Raw genomic sequence first — 16,315 nt, 5'->3', positions numbered from 1 at the left:
TTGAAAAAGTGATCAAAATTCTGAAATACATGAAGAAACTTTTGAAATTATGAATATTTATTGAATTTTTTATATACGATGTGCAATTTTTACACACATATATATTGAACAATTTTGTAATATATGCTGAAAAATTCTAAAGTACACACCATTTTTGTGATATACACTAAAAAATATTTAAACACACATTGAACATTTTTGTGATATACACTGAACAATATTCTAATACATATTGAACATTTTAGTGTTATATGGAGAATAACCTTAAAATACAAAATGAACATTTGATGAAACATGATGAACATTATCTTAATATAGGGTGAGAACTTCCTTAAATACGATGAATATTATCGTCTATAAATACGCAATGAATTTGTATAATACACAAAAAATAAAGAAAAATAGAAAAGAAATAAGGAAATATGGAAAGCAAAAGGAACAAAAAGAAAAAAAAACAGCAGAGTATACGTGGGCCAGACCAAACCGGGGCGTCTGGAGGTCAGCCCAGTTAAATTTTATCTTTGCCTAAAAAAAGTTAAATTATAGCAGACTTGAGGCTGGACTTCCTAATATCAAAAGCATTGTCTAGGTGAGTTGGCTTGTGTGTTGCGTTAGCATCACTTGCCATCCTAGTTCGACTTTCAATATACAGCAATTTTTTTTATAGCAGACGAATGTTTTCTTTCCGGTATAGATATATAGATATAGATATAGATATAGATGGGTGGATGAGTTTCAGTTGTCTTCGGAGGGAACCGGTGTTGGTTGTGACACGCATTTGTCTTTCTGACTCAGGGTAGGCCCTTTAATGTATGTGATGGCGGTCGAGTATGTACTACGCTTGTTGTTCGGATAGTCTTCTTGGAATGTTTTCCGCCTTCTATAAAAATATGATACACCTAGGCGCACTCTCAAAAAAAAAAGTCACACAATAACATGAATACTCCGTGCAGAAGTTACAAAGACCACTTCAATTTACAATACTTAGGAATACCATATTCCACATCGGTGTTCATGTCGCATGTAATGCACAGACAAGAGGTGTAACGAGCTACTTCCTCCGTCCGGAAATACTTGTCAGAGAAATGGAGTCCGTCCGGAAATACTTGTCGGAGAAATGGATGTATCTAGACGTATTTTAGTTCTAGATACATTCATTTCCATCCATTTCTATGACAAGTAATTCTGGACAGAGGGAGTACTTACTATCTGTCTAGCTAGGTATGTTCTTAGTAAACACAAGCTACAGACATCAGTATAGATTATTTCAGAAGATATAACACCAGATCTATATGGGGTACAAATTATAACAATCCAGAATTCAAACTCGAGAAGGTACAACAGCAGAGCAATGCAGAGACATTGGAACTCTGGCCTAACAGAAATAAACAGCAGGACCACAGGACATGGATTGCTTCTTGGCTGCAAGCTTGCCATGCTGTTCACTGAGTTTTCTGATCTCCCATGATTTGTTGCGTTTCTCCCAGCAACACCTGAGATAAGCTGCTGTGGACGAAACTTTCGAGGGTATATATATCCAGCAAAAAACTGTCTAAACTCACAAATTCCATGAATACCCGGGGCAGAAGTTTCAAAGATCATCTCTAAAATAATTTAAGATACCAAGGAAGGCCATGTTCTACATTAATGCCAAATTTCAGTACCAAACATTAATGCAAAATTTCAGTACCAAAATTTGACGTTGAAATTTGGCATGCATACATATCACAACCTTCCCGAGCACTATAAATCAGTCAAGAATCGTCGGAACCTACACCTCATTTTCATGGAATTTGCAGCTTTAGAAGCATTTTTGCCTAATATTTCATATATGCCGGTTTCTGTCTTCATCAGGATGCTTGGATAATATATATGCATCTGAGCTCACAACTATATATTAATGCTGACCACAGTCTTTCTGAAACAGCTATTGATGAGTATGTGCTGCAACTAATCAACGAACAACTTTCCACACAACATATGCAAAAGCAAACCTGAGCCACACCTAAAAGACCTAAATAAATTACAAACGAGTCAAGTTAGCACTCAGGGAAACCCTACTCGTCACCAGCTCAACCCGTCCCACCTACTCACATTAACTTAAACAGAGGGCGACAATCAAAACTGGCTAGAACTACAACAGAAGCAGCTTAGGCAAAGTTCAAACTGGGCATTCTACATAAATAAGTCATCTCCATGTGAAAGACATGTCCAGGGAGTAACAAGAACACATACTTCTAGGGAGCAATGTTTCTCTTGCAAAGTTGCTTAGACACTAGTAATCAAGTAATATACCTTATAAGCCATCTGTTGAACTGGATTCGTAGTATCTAAGAAACTTAGCAAGAAAACATTGCCCATATGGTGGCCATTCTTTGTATTTCTTTCTGGACTGGATTTTCTACAGGCCCACTTTCATCTACTGCGGTGGTCATATTTATGTCGCCTTCAATTACCGCTGGAATTTCAGTAGAGCCGTTTGTATTTACCTGACTTCCACAAGAAGAAGGCAAACTTTCCTTAGTACCGGTATTTGTCCTCACAGCCTTTATGGTGGCCATTCTTGTGAATACTTTCCGGACTGGATTTTCTACAGGGCCGCTTTCATATACTGCGGTTGTCATATTTATGTCGCCTTCAATTATCGCTGGAATTTCAATAGAGCCGTTTGTATTTACCCGACTTCCACAAGAAGAAAGCAAACCTTCCTTAGTATCGGTATTTGTCCTCACAGCCTTTATGGTGGCCATTCTTGTCATTTCTTTCCCGACTGGATTTTCTACAGGGCCGCTTTCATCTACCGCGGTGGTCATATTTATGTCGCCTTCAATTACCGCTGGAATTTCAGTAGAGCCATTTGTATTTACCTGACTTCCAAAAGAAGGTAAACCTTCCTTAGTATTGGTATTTGTCCTCACAGCCTTTATCGATGAACAAACCTTGGTTAATTTACTCTGCTTCTTGCATCGCAGATGGCAAGCCATGGTGGCGTAGTTATCACAACTGACTCTGCAGTGATCACACCACAGGTAGTTGTCCTTCCGAACAACTTCATGCATTGCACTGTCTACTAGCATGCATATTTTTTTAGGTGCATCACAAGGATCTGTGCTGTTCTCATTCCCAGTGGTCGTCTGCGAGCAGTTTTTGCCATCTTTGATCGTCTTGCTGACGCCACACTGTGCCAACTTTGCCTTATGCTTTGTTCCTCCAAGATGCGCATTTAGAGCAGCTTCACATTGTCGACTAACCAGGCATAGTGCACAGCTCCAGTCCTTGGTTGGTTTCTGTACTTTCTTTGGCACAGTAGTTGCAGCATTTGCATCTGCTTTCCTCTTCACCATTGGAACCTTTGGATTTGATGAAAGAGCCTGAGATGAACATTCAATTCAATAGTTAATCAGGTGTGCATATGTAACAACATCCTGTAGCTCTAGAATAATAGCATGTTATATGGTTATTCGGATGATTGCAAGTTGAAACTATGTCTCATGATCGAATGTATCTCTCTACAGCTACCGATACCAATCAAATAAATGCATGGAGACAAGTAGAATCAGTGGGAAATCGTCAGCATCCTTTCAAACTCTGAGTCTGATCTGAGCCTTGATGTACCCAGTAAGCAATATTACCACCAAAAATAACCTCATAACTTTCACCAAACAGTGGTGACAAGAATCAGTCTGTTCACGAGTCACCCTTTTGCTACAAAAGGAATACTCTCTTTAGATTACTGGTGCGTGCACTATTTTTGAGACAGCTATTGGTGAGTACATGCTGCAACTACTAAGAAAGAACAACTTCAGCACAACATATGCAGAAGCAAACCCTGACACCTAAAACAACTAAATAAATTCCAAACTTGAATCAGTTTATCACCTGTTTTGTGTAACATTCACAAGGTCACAATGTGGCCGGTGTTCATGTCGCATGTAATGCACAGACAAGAGGTGTAACAGGCTACTTACTATCTGTCTAGCTAGGTACATTCAGAGCAAACACAAGCTAGTAGGGCAGACATCAGTCTAGATTATTTCAGAAGATACAGGCACCCAGGCTATATATAACACCAGATCTATACAACAACAAAGCCTTTAGTCCCAAACCAGTTGGGGTAGGCTAACAATCCGGAATTCAAACTAGAGAAGGTGGAACAATCCGGAATTCAAACTAGAGAAGGTAGAACAGCTGAGCAATGCAGAGACATTGGAACTCTGGCCTAAGAGAAATAAACAGCAGGACGACAGAACATGGATCGCTTCTTGGCTGCAAGCTTGCCATGGTGTTCACTGTGTTTTCTGATCTCCCATGATTTGTTGTGTTTCTCCCAGCAACACCTGAGATAAGCTGCTGTGGACGATACTATCGAGGGCATATCCAGCAAAAAACTTTCTAAAGTCACAAATTCCATGAATACTCAGGGCAGAAGTTTCAAAGACCATCATTTATGATACCAAGGAAGGCCATATTCTACATTAATCCAAAATGTCAGTACCAAATATCTTGCGAGTAGCATTGTATTTGACACTGAAATTTGCATGCATACAGAGCACAACCTTCCTGAGCACTACAAGTCAGTCAAGAAACGTTGGAACCTACACCTCATTTTTCATGGGATTTACAGCTTTAGAAACATTTTTGCCTGATATTTCTCATCAGGATGCTTGGATAAAATATATATGCCTCTAATCACTATATATCACCGGTGACTGCACTCTTTCTGAAACAGCTACTGATGAGTACGTGCTGCAACTACTCAAATGAGCAGCTTTCCACACAACATATGCAAAAGTAAAACCTGAGCCACACCTAAAAGACCTAAATAAATTACGAACTAGAGTCAGGTTAGCACTCAGCTCAACCCTGTTTACCTACTCATCACCAGCTCAACCCATCCCAACCCACATTAACGTAAACAGAGGGCGACAATCAAAACTGACTAGAAGTACCACAGAAGCAGCTTACGCAAAGTTCAAACTGGGTATTCTACATAATTAAGTCATCTCCATGTGAAAGACATGTCCAGGGAGTAACAAGAACACATACTTCTAGGGAGCAATGTTTCTCTTGCAAAGTTGCTTGGACACTAGTAATCAAGTTAGATACTCCCTCCGTAAAAAAATATAAGAGCATTTAGATCACTACTATATGTCTTTACAGAGGGAGTACCTTATAAGCCATCTGTTGAACTGGATTCGAAGACTTGCAAGATTCCTACCTTGATTACCAGTATCAAAGAAACTTAAGAAGAAAACATTGCCCATATGGTGGCCATTCTTGTGATTTCTTTCAAGACTGGATTTTCTACAGGGCCGCTTTCATCTACTTCGGCGGTCATATTTATGTTGCCTTCAATTACCGCTAGAATTTCAGTAGGGCCGTTTGTATTTACCTGACTTCCACAAGAAAGCAAACCTTCCTTACTATCGGTATTTGTCCTCACAGCCTTTATCGATGTCCAAACCTTGTCTAATTTACTGTACTTCTTGCTCCGCAGATGGATTTCTTTCTGAACTGGATTTTCTACAGGGCCGCTTTCATCTACTTCGGTGGTTGTATTTATGCCGCCTTCAATTACCGCTGGACTTTCAGTAGAGCCGTTTGTATTTACCTGACTTCCACAAGAAGGCAAACCTTCCTTAGTCTCCGTATTTGTCCTCACAGCCTTTATCGATGTCCAAACATTGTTTAATTTACTGTGCTTCTTGCTCCGCAGATGGATTTCTTTCTGGACTGGATTTTCTACAGGGCCGCTTTCATCTACTTTGGTAGTCATATTTATGTCGCCTTCAATTACCGCTGGAATTTCAGTAGAGCCGTTTGTATTTACCTGACTTCCACAAGAAGGCAAACCTTCCTTAGTATCGGTATTTGTCCTCACAGCCTTTATCGATGTCCAAACCTTGTTTAATTTACTGTGCTTCTTGCTCCTCAGATGGCCAGCCATGGTGGCGTTACTATAACACCTGACTCTGCAGCGATCACACCACAGATGTTTGTTCTTCTGAACAACTTCATGCATTTCACCATCTATTAGCAAGAATATTTTCTTAGGTGCATCACAAGGATCTGTGCTGTTCTTATTCCCAGTGGTCGTGTGCAAGCTGTTTTTGTCATCTTTGATTGCCTTGCTGGCGCCACACTGGGCCAACTTGGCCTTAATGTTTCTTCCTCCGAGATGCTCAGTTAGACCAGCTTCACATGTTGCACCGTCTACTAACATGCATATTTTCTTAGGTGCATCACAAGGATCTGTGCTGTTCTCATTCCCAGTGGTCGCCTGCAAGCAGTTTTTGTCATCTTTGATCGCCTTGCTGACGCCACATTGTGCCAACTTCGCCTTATGTTTTCTTCCTCCAAGATGCTCATTTAGACCACCTTCAGATGGTGCGCCGTCTACTAGCATGCACATTTTCTTAGGTGCATCACAAGGATCTGTGCTGTTCTCATTCCCAGTGGTCGTCTGCAAGCAGTTTTTGTCATCTTTGATCGTCTTGCTGACGCCACATTGTGCCAACTTCGCCTTATGTTTTCTTCCTCCAAGATGATCATTTAGACCAGCTTCACATGTTGCACCGTCTACTAGCATGCATATTTTCCTAGGTGCATCACAAGGATCTGTGCTGTTCTCATTCCCAGTGGGCGTCTGCAAGCAGTTTTTATCATCTTTGATCGCCTTGCTGACGCCACATTGTGCCAACTTCGCCTTATGTTTGCTTCCTCCAAGATGCTCATTTAGACCAGCTTCACATGTTGCACCGTCTACTAGCATGCATATTTTCCTAGGTGCATCACAAGGATCTGTGCTGTTCTCATTCCCAGTGGGCGTCTGCAAGCAGTTTTTGTCATCTTTGATCGCCTTGCTGACGCCACACTGTGCCAACTTTGCCTTGTGCTTTCTTCCTCCAAGATGCTCATTTAGAGCAGCTTCACATGGTGCACTGACCTGGCATAGTGCACAGCTCCAGTCCTTGGCTAGTTTCTGTACTTTCTTTGGTACAGTAGTTGCAGCATTTGCATCTGTTTTCCTCTTCATCGTTGGAACCTTTGGATTTGATGAAAGAGCCTGAGATGAACATTCAATTCAATAGTTAATCAGGTGTGCATATGTAACAACATCCTGTAGCTCTAGAATAATAGCATGTTATATGGTTATTCGGATGATTGCAAGTTGAAACTATGTCTCGTGATCGAATGTATCTCTCTACAGCTACCGATACCAATCAAATAAATGCATGGAGACAAGTAGAATCAGTGGGAAATCGTCAGCATCCTTTCAAACTCTGACTCTGATCTGAGCCTTGATGTACCCAGTAAGCAATATTACCACCAAAAATAACCTCACAACTTTCACCAAACGGTGGTGACAACAATCAGTCTGTTCACCTGTCATCCTTTTGCTACAAAAAGGAATACTCTCTTTAGATTACTGGTGCGTGCACTGTTTCTGAAACAGCTATTAGTGAGTACATGCTGCAACTACTAAGAAAGAACAACTTCAGCACAACATATGCAGAAGCAAACCCTGACACCTAAAACAACTAAATAAATTCCAAACTTGAATCAGTTTATCACCTGTTTTGTGTAAACATTCACAAGGTCACAATGTGGCCGGTGTTCATGTCGCATGTAATGCACAGACAAGAGGTGTAACGAGCTACTTACTATCTGTCTAGCTATGTACATTCTGAGCAAACACAAGCTAGTAGGGCAGACATCAGTATAGATTATTTCAGAATATACGGGAACCCAGGCTATGTATAACACCAGATCTATCTGGGGTACAAATTATAACAATCAGGAATTCAAACTAGAGAAGGTAGAACAGCTGAGCAATGCAGAGACATCGGAACTCTGGCCTAAGAGAAATAAACAGCAGGACAACAGAACATGGATCACTTCTTCGCTGCAAGCTTGCCATGCTGTTCACTGGGTTTTCTGATCTCCCATGATTTGTTGTGTTTCTCCCAGCAACACCTGAGATAAGCTGCTGTGGACGATACTATCGAGGGCATATACAGCAAAAAACTTTGTAAAGTCACAAATTCCATGAATACTCAGGGCAGAAGTTTCAACGACCATCATTTATGATACCAAGGAAGGCCATATTCTACATTAATCCAAAATGTCAGTGCCAAATATCTTGCGAGTAGCATTGTACTCCTTTGACACTGAAATTTGCATGCATACAGAGCACAACCTTCCTGAGCATTATAAGTCAGTCAAGAAACGTTGGAATCTACACCTCATTTTTCATGGGATTTACAGCTTTAGAAGCATTTTTGGCTGATATTTCTCATCAGGATGCTTGGATAACATATATGCCTCTAATCACTATATCACCGGTGACTGCACTCTTTCTGAAACAGCTACCGATGAGTATGTGCTGCAACTACTCAAACGAGCAGCTTTCCACACAACATATGCAAAAGTAAAACCTGAGCCACACCTAAAAGACCTAAATAAATTACGAACTAGAGTCAGGTTAGCACTCAGGGAAACCATACTCATCACCAGCTCAACCCATCCCACCTACTCACATTAATGTAAACAGAGGGCGACAATCAAAACTGGCTAGAAGTACCACAGAAGCAGCTTAGGCAAAGTTCAAACTGGGTATATTCTACATAATTAAGTCATCTCCATTTGAAAGACATGCCAGGTAGTAACAAGAACACATACTTCTAGGGAGCAATGTTTCTCTTGCAAAGTTGCTTAGACACTAGTAATCAAGTTAGATACTCCCTCCGTAGAGAAATATAAGAGCGTTTAGATCACTAATTTAGTGATCTAAGCGCTCTTATTTTTCTTTACAGAGGGAGTACCTTATAAGCCATCTGTTGAACTGGATTCGAAGACTTGCAAGATTCCTACCTTGATTACCAGTATCAAAGAAACTTAAGAAGAAAACATTGCCATATGGTGGCCATTCTTGTGATTTCTTTCTGGACTAGATTTTCTACAGGGCTGCTTTCATCTACTTCGGTGGTCAGATTTATGTCGCCTACAATTACCGCTGGAATTTCAGTAGGGACGTTTGTATTTACCTGACTTCCACAAGAAGGCAAACCTTCCTTGGTATCGGTATTTGTCCTCGCAGCCTTTATCGATGTCCAAACATTGTTTAATTTACCTTGCTTCTTGCTCCTCGTATGGATTTGTTTCTTAGTATCGGTATTTGTCCTCACAGCCTTTATCGATGTCCAAACCTCATTTAATTTACTGTGCTTCTTGCTCCGCGGATGGATTTCTTTCTGGACTGCATTTTCTACAGGGCCGCTTTCATCTACTCCGGTGGTCATATTTATGTCGCCTTCAATTACCGCTGGAATTTCAGTAGGGCTGTTTGTACTTACCTGACTTCCACAAGAAGGCAAACCTTCCTTAGTATCGGTATTTGTCCTCACGGCCTTTATCGATGTCCAAACCTTGTTTAACTTACTGTGATTCTTGCTCCGCAGATGGCCAGCCATGATGACTTTACTATCACACCTGACTCTGCAGCGATCACACCACAGATAGTTGTTCTTCCAAACAACTTCATGCATTTCACCATCTACTAGCATGCATATTTCCTTAGGTGCATCACAAGGATCTGTGTTGTTCTCATTCCCAGTGGTCATCTGCAAGCAGTTTTTGTCATCTTTGATCGCCTTGCTGACGCCACATTGTACCAACTTCGCCTCATGTTTTCTTCCTCCAAGATCCTCATTTAGACCAGCTTCACATGTTGCACTGTCTACTAGCATGCATATTTTCTTAGGTGCATCACAAGGATCTGTGTTGTTCACATTCCCAGTGGTCGTCTGCAAGCAGCTTTTGTTACCTTTGGTCGCCTTGCTGACGCCACATTGTGCCAACTTTGCCTTATGTTCTCTTCCTCCAAGATGCTCATTTAGACCAGATTCAGATGGTGCACTAACCTGGTATGGTGGTGCACAACTCCAGTCCTCGGCTAGTTTCTGTACTTTCTTTGGTACAATAGTTGCAGCATTTGCATCTGCTTTACTCTTCATCATTGGAACCTTCGGTGAAAGAGCCTGAGATGAAGATTCAACGCAATAGTTAATCAGGTGTGCATATGTAACAACATCTTGTAGCTCTAAAATAATAGCATGTTATGATTATTCAGATGGTTGCAAGTTGAAACTATGTCTCATGATTGAAAGTATCTCTCTACAGCTACAGATACCAATCAATGCATGGAGAGAAGTAGAATCAATGGGAAATCGTCAGCATCCTTTCAAACTCTGACTCTGATGTGAGCCTTGATGTACCCAGTAAGCAATATTATTACCACCAAAAATAACCTCATAACTTTCACCAAACAGTGGTGACAAGAATCAGTCTGTTCACCTGTCACCTTTTTTCTGCAAAAGGAATACTCGCTTTTCCACTCAAGTTCACACCATGTGCCTAAATCATACTCTTACATTATGGGAAGGAGGGAGTATACCTTAGCTGATTATTTCAGTTATCTGGAAGGGCAATATTCTGTATCATAGCAATTGTCCCGATCTATTCCTACCAAATTTGGTGTTCCATTGAACTAAGCAAAGAAATATTTCCTCTTGATAGCAAGGATTGCCCACTTATGCATGACTTGATGAGAGATCGAGATTTTCCACAAAACTAAACGTTGCTGCTAAAGTCAAATCAAATAAGGCAAGTGAAATAAGCATAAAATGTACAGCAACACTGAGCTAAAAAAGGAACAGACAGTGTGCAGAACCCTGAAATGACAGAACAGGAATACAGAAGGAATTCCTGAGCCAGGTGACAGTTTTTAATGCCGAATCTGGAAATCAACTTCAGAACAGATGGTGCGCGTGACTCTGAAACGACACAACAGAGGTACAGAAGGTGCTTCTGAGGAAAGCAAAGATTTTTCATGCCGAATCTGGAAAAGAACTTCAGGCGTGGCACGACGATGATAATGACTTGGCCTGAATAATCGGAAGAAGATTCGTCTGTGCCCACATACCTCGGGTCTCCCGGAAGGCTCGACCTCAAGCAGCTTGAGCTTGTGCTTCGGATCTGGCCGCGGCGTGGACCCCCACCTCGCCCCGAAGAGAAACCGCGTCCTTTCCCCAAACCCCGCGTGCACGTGCAGGCGAGGAGGCCCGAATCCCTGCCAGCCCCCGAACTCCTCGAATGGCACCGGCGGCGGCGCGTGCGGGAGCGGGTGCATCGGCATCGGCATCGGCGCGTGCGGTGGCGGCGGCATGAAGCGATCGGGGGCGAAGAACGGGTCGGGCCCGAACCCCCTGTTGAGGTCACGGGCGAAGGCGGGATCGCCCTTGGCCCACTCCTCGGTGAGCCGCCGCGTCACCTGCTCGCGAATGACGAGCTCTCGCGGCGGCGCCTGCCACTCCAGCGGCGGCGGCAAAGGCCCTGGGACGGACGAAGTATAGCCGGGCGGCCCGCGGTCGCCGGCGCCGAAGCGGAAATCCATGGACTGCTGCCGCGGCGCGGACGGCGGGCTGGGGCTGACGGAGAGGCGAGCGATCGGAGCGGCGGCGCCGGCGCCGGAGGGAACTCACGGATCGGTCGCTAGGGTTTGAGGGGGAATTGGGGAAGAGAAGAGAGAAGCAGAGGAGGAGAAGACGAAGACGGGGGAGGATGAGAGTTTCAGATTCTGTTCAGACCCTTCACTCATACTCCCACGGCAAGGCGGACCCACAGTCAGCCACACGTTGACTTGTTGCCTCTGCACAGACTCTCTCCCCCTTGGGACGAAAACGAGCACGAAGAACGTAGCAGGCTTCCCATGTACTGTAGCATGATCCGCTGTAGTGCCGTGCCACTCAACTCTGGTTTGGGGTATAGCCGAGTCCCCCCTTCTTGATCATTGACACTCCAAAAACCCTTCTCGTTGTAGCTTAGACCATCTACATCCAGATTTGGCAAATCCGGCCCCTTATAAACCCGTGGGCGTGTCCGGACGCGTCTTTGAACGGCACACACCGGTCCCTCATATTTTATGCCCCGACATCCACATAACTCAAATCCGGACTCTTAAATCCATGCAAATGCATACACGTCCATCATACACGTCAATGTTGCACGTGATTAACAAATGTTGGTACCGAGCAATCCGGCATTTTGTCTCAAATAAATCCCAAAACCCTAGCCTCCTCTGTCTCTGAGTGAACAAGATTTCGGATGGTTTATATGTCAAGCTACCTTTTGGTTCAAAATGTATAAGTCTTTTTTCAATTCAACAGTACAAGATTAAATGCATGACGGATCTATCTACATCGTCTAAAAAAGAGAGAATGATGGTGGATAGCACAATAAAGAACTCTACGGCAGCACCAAGTGCAAGCATTCCCGTAGCAGCCGTGCACTTCTGGTTAACAAAGAAAGAATGTTGGCCGCAACAATCCCTTTTGAGCTTGACATGTGCCTCCACTCCCTTCACAATGGGCAAGAACAATGGTTTTCGCATGCGGAAACGGCGGCGAAACCATGGATCATCCAGTAAAGTTGGGTTCGGAGCAAAGTAGTCCTTCTGCAATAGACGTGCTCCGGACACCATATCTCGATTGATCACGCTTCTCCCTTTGATTGAGCCCTTGAAGTTGAGAATATGCTCCACCTGCCGGTCCATTTCTTCTTGCATACTCATGAGCATGATCATGTCCACTTCTTCATCCGAATCCGAGGAATTAAGGAACTCATTTTGAATCATTTGATCAAGCTCCGTCGGTCCATACTCCTCGTCCGACGAAGCATCGGAATTCATCATTTTTCATAATAAAATCACGAAAAATCCGGTCAGACAATGTGTCGAACACATAGAGCGCAAGGCGGAGCCAGAGAGTTGCTGGACGTACCGCGGTGGCGTCCGGGCTGGCGACGACGCCCCCGGCGGCGAGGATGGGAGAGAGAACTGCTCTGCTGGAGCTGGCGCCGCAGAGGCTAGGAATCGCTGTGGAGCGCGCGCGGCGACGGAGCTACGAGACGGACGTCGAGGAGAAGGAAGAAGAGGGAAGAGATCAAATGGATCCGGTAGGTCGATTTGATGGATTTGCTGCATTTTTAGGTGGGTCAGCTGTTGGGTCCGACATGGCGCGTCGGGCGTATCCGGGTGCCCCCATATCCGCCCCATATTTGGCTGGATATGAGGGGTGCCGGTCAGTCCGGATGTTTGAGGCATGTTTAAGATGTCCGTCGGGCGTAATTTAAATTTGTGTTGTTTTTGTGCATTGTTGTCTTTATATTGTATTTTTCCATATAATTTCTAGATATTGTATTGGTTAATGTTTTACTTTATAATTTTCAGATACAGGACGCTCATTGGTGTCTTTCCTCAAAATAAAATAATGGGTCTTTTACATCTGTGTCCCTAACTCGAACCCACTACTCAGATTTGCCCCTAATTTCAAAGCCTGCTCAAATTTGCCCTTCTACCGTTAAGCAACCTTATAGAAATGCCCTTCCGCTCCGTTTCCGTCCGGTCAAAGGCCTTTGACCGTTAATGGGACGTTTTTCGGACATTTCTACCCCTCCCTCCATGTGCCACTTACGTGTGGGACCCACTCAAACAAAAAGAAAAAGAAAAGGCTCTCTCTCTCCTCTCTTTGCCTGTCTCACCTACATGTGGGACCAAAATGAAATCTCTCTCTCTGAATCCTTACATGTAGGACCCATCCTAAAAAAATCTTCCCTGTCTCTCTCTCTCTCTCAACTCCGGCGGGGGCGCACGCAACTAGCAGCAGCCTCGCCGGGGTGAGGTGCTGCACGGCTCCGGCCCCTTATGACCTCCTTCTGAATCGGTCCACCCCCCGCCCCCTCTTTTCTCTCTGCCACGCGACAAAGACGTGGTCCGCGGGAATCATGTCCGTCCGCCCCGGTGCTGCTCGTCGTGCAGGCGGCCAACGGGAACCCCACGACCCGTAGCCTTGTCCAGGGGATCCGCCTGTTCGTCCTCGACTTCCACACCAAATTAATTGAAGTATAACGCCTCAAGTCAGTGTGGTTGATGTCATCTTCTCCCCCTCCGGTGATGCTTTGCCGCGCCTCGATCTCCTTGCTACGCCGTCCCTATGCTCTATCTTGGCTCCCTCGTCGACATCTGGTGCTTCTAAACCCTATGGACCCCTCGCTGCGGAGCCTTTCATTCCCGAGCCACCGTGTCAGCATCGCCTCGCTCCGCCGTCCGCCGTGGACGACGAGGTCGTCGCTCTGTTGAATCCCAAGCCTCCTGGATCATGCCTTCATCAAATAAGTGAGCCACTTATGTGTTTGCTCACGTTCTTTAGTCCCCTCACCCTCTGTAGCTTGCCCGTGCCTGGCGCCTTCCGCCGTTTCCACAGGACCTCATCGCCGGAGAGCTGCCCTACAAACTCCCAGTGCCCTTGCAGACCACCCCGTGACCCCGCCTTGCTCCAGGACCGTTCACAGCTCGCCCTAGTGTGCTCCCGCACAGTCCCGAGCCAACCCCGGAGCGCCCGTGCTCGCCGGAGTTCAAGCTCCGTCGTGTAGATGAGAGGTGGGCCCGCCCCTAAAATAAATAAGTGGGTACCTTTTCAAAAAACAATAAAACAATGACATGTGGGCCCCATTTGAAATTGATATTTTTTTCTTTTCGGTCCTACGTGTAAGTGAGACAGGCAGAGAGAGAGCTTTTTATTTTTATTTTTCTTTGAGCGGGTCCCACACTTAAGTGACACATGGAGAGAGGGGGAGAAATGTCCAGAAAACGTCCCGTTGACGGTCAAAGGCCTTTGACCGGACGGTAACGGCAGGGCATTTTTATAAGTGCACATAACGGCGAAGGGGCATTTTTGAGCAGGCTTTCGAATTAAGGGTATATCTGATTAGGTGGTTCGAGTTAGGGATAGAAATGCAAATGGCCCTAAAATAATATGTCAAAAGACATGGAATGAGGTCACAAGTTCGTGGGGAAGAAAAGGTTGAGGCCACACATCCTGCTGTAGTGAAACTTGTATCCTGTTGGCTGTTGTACCGACACTTGTAGGTGCTTCTTGTGCACTCTTTAGCGAATGAGACAATTGATTCAATTTTTTCATTCCCAAGTTTTACACCCAGTTGGTGACGAGCCTCATTCCAACCTGAAAGCACTTCTCTCTCTCTCTCTCTCTAAAAAACTGAAAGCCTTTCAAGAAATTTGTGCGGCAAATTTGCAGTACAGAAACATTCTCATGTACAGAACTTCCAACCACATACGTATCTATCAAGAGGAAAAGTATGAGCAACCAATTGTAAAGGAACATCCACAAAGTGACTTTGCACCTCTTTTGCAAAATGTTTTTCCATCAGTTGTTTTGCTGATATACTTGTTTTAGTACCTTAAAAAAAGTCTAATAGGATAATGTTTTGCTTCTCACAGTCACAGACCAGTCGGCACGTAGACAAGTATGAAAGCGAAAGGAATGTGTAGCTCCAAGAAACCTTGCCTAAACTCTGTAATGTTGCTACCCAAAACTGCAGATCACCACATGTGAGGCCTCAAGGGTCGTTGCATATGCAAGAAAAAGATGAAGATATTGGGCCGTGTTGGCAAATTATCATCACATCACTCAGTTCAGCGATTCTGACAAGACGGACTGCAGATTAGAAACATTTTCCACCAAATAATTATTTACATTCCCATTGGCTTGTAATCTAAAGTCACGTTTCTACTTCTGAATGCTAGGCCTCTTGTACCCGATACGTCGGGACCAAACATCCTCGGCAAATTCGCGGTCAGGTCAACCTCAATCGACTTTGATCTTAAAATGGTTAATTTCAGCGATTTGGCACATGTTTTGGTCTACATAGTGGAGGGCCTTAGTGCTATTAGTTGTATGTTATTAAATTTGTGCGTGTACATACCTGTTAGTATTAATTTGATATCATTCAAACAATGTCGTTGTGCTATTGCAGTTATATTTAGCTTTCTCATAAAATGGTTAATTTGTTATTATACATGACTAAGAATTTGTAGCGTTGTTGCAGTTAATTATAGCTTGTGTATTCTTGAATTTGGTTGTTCTCAGTAGTAATTAATTCATTTGCACATTGAACTTCCTAAGAAGGGATATGCCATAGTTAATGTGTTTCTTCAGTTTTTCAAAATATGTATATAATGATTTTCTAAGTTGCTAGAAACTCATTTTTTTCTACAATTGTAATTGATTTAGTTTTAAGTATTATAGGATGAAAGAAAGTGTTCTTACCTGGAATGGGTTGATCAAGAGTGGCCATGCTTTGGAGCATGTATGAAGAAGAGAATAGAGATAAACTTTGAGAAAATATTCTCAACGCTGAAGAATATTTCAAGATACGGGAAAAAGAGAAAGATGAA

General features: G+C 43.6%; 1 protein-coding gene across 4 annotated transcripts; it reads right to left on the bottom strand.

The window, feature by feature from the left end:
• Window positions 1-1,260: 1,260 nt before the first annotated feature.
• On the bottom strand, window positions 1,261-11,629 carry LOC109767334 (uncharacterized). 4 transcript variants are annotated; one of them, XM_020326097.4, is made up of 4 exons: window positions 10,985-11,629; window positions 9,048-10,040; window positions 5,612-7,066; window positions 1,261-3,371 (listed from the first exon to the last, which is right to left on the bottom strand). In XM_020326097.4, the coding sequence occupies exons 1-4, from the start codon at window positions 11,453-11,455 to the stop codon at window positions 2,340-2,342; spliced, it is 3,951 nt and encodes a 1,316-aa protein (XP_020181686.1). In that variant the 5' UTR covers window positions 11,456-11,629; the 3' UTR covers window positions 1,261-2,339. The 4 variants fall into 4 exon arrangements, with proteins under 4 accessions (XP_020181686.1, XP_020181688.1, XP_020181687.1 ...); XM_020326099.4 differs by having other exon boundaries at window positions 5,831-7,066; XM_020326098.4 differs by having other exon boundaries at window positions 5,393-7,066; window positions 9,357-10,040.
• Window positions 11,630-16,315: the final 4,686 nt, after the last annotated feature.

The sequence above is a fragment of the Aegilops tauschii genome, chromosome 7, assembly GCF_002575655.3.
Source record: "Aegilops tauschii subsp. strangulata cultivar AL8/78 chromosome 7, Aet v6.0, whole genome shotgun sequence".
NCBI lineage: Eukaryota > Viridiplantae > Streptophyta > Magnoliopsida > Poales > Poaceae > Aegilops > Aegilops tauschii.
The sequence above is the reverse complement of the archived record's forward strand: the minus strand, read 5'-3'. Positions and strand labels throughout refer to the sequence as shown.

What these genes read in the sequence shown, in the direction of transcription:
- LOC109767334 (XM_020326096.4), bottom strand. Translation starts at nt 11,455, where the DNA reads ATGGATTTCCGCTTCGGCGCCGGCGACCGCGGGCCGCCCGGCTATACT. An exon ending in AGCCTTCCGGGAGACCCGAG is followed by an intron (nt 10,041 to 10,984) that starts GTATGTGGGCAC and finishes TCTTCATCTCAG; the next exon opens with GCTCTTTCACCGAAGGTTCC. An exon ending in TGCCTTCTTGTGGAAGTCAG is followed by an intron (nt 7,067 to 9,047) that starts GTAAATACAAAC and finishes TGTTCATCTCAG; the next exon opens with GCTCTTTCATCAAATCCAAA.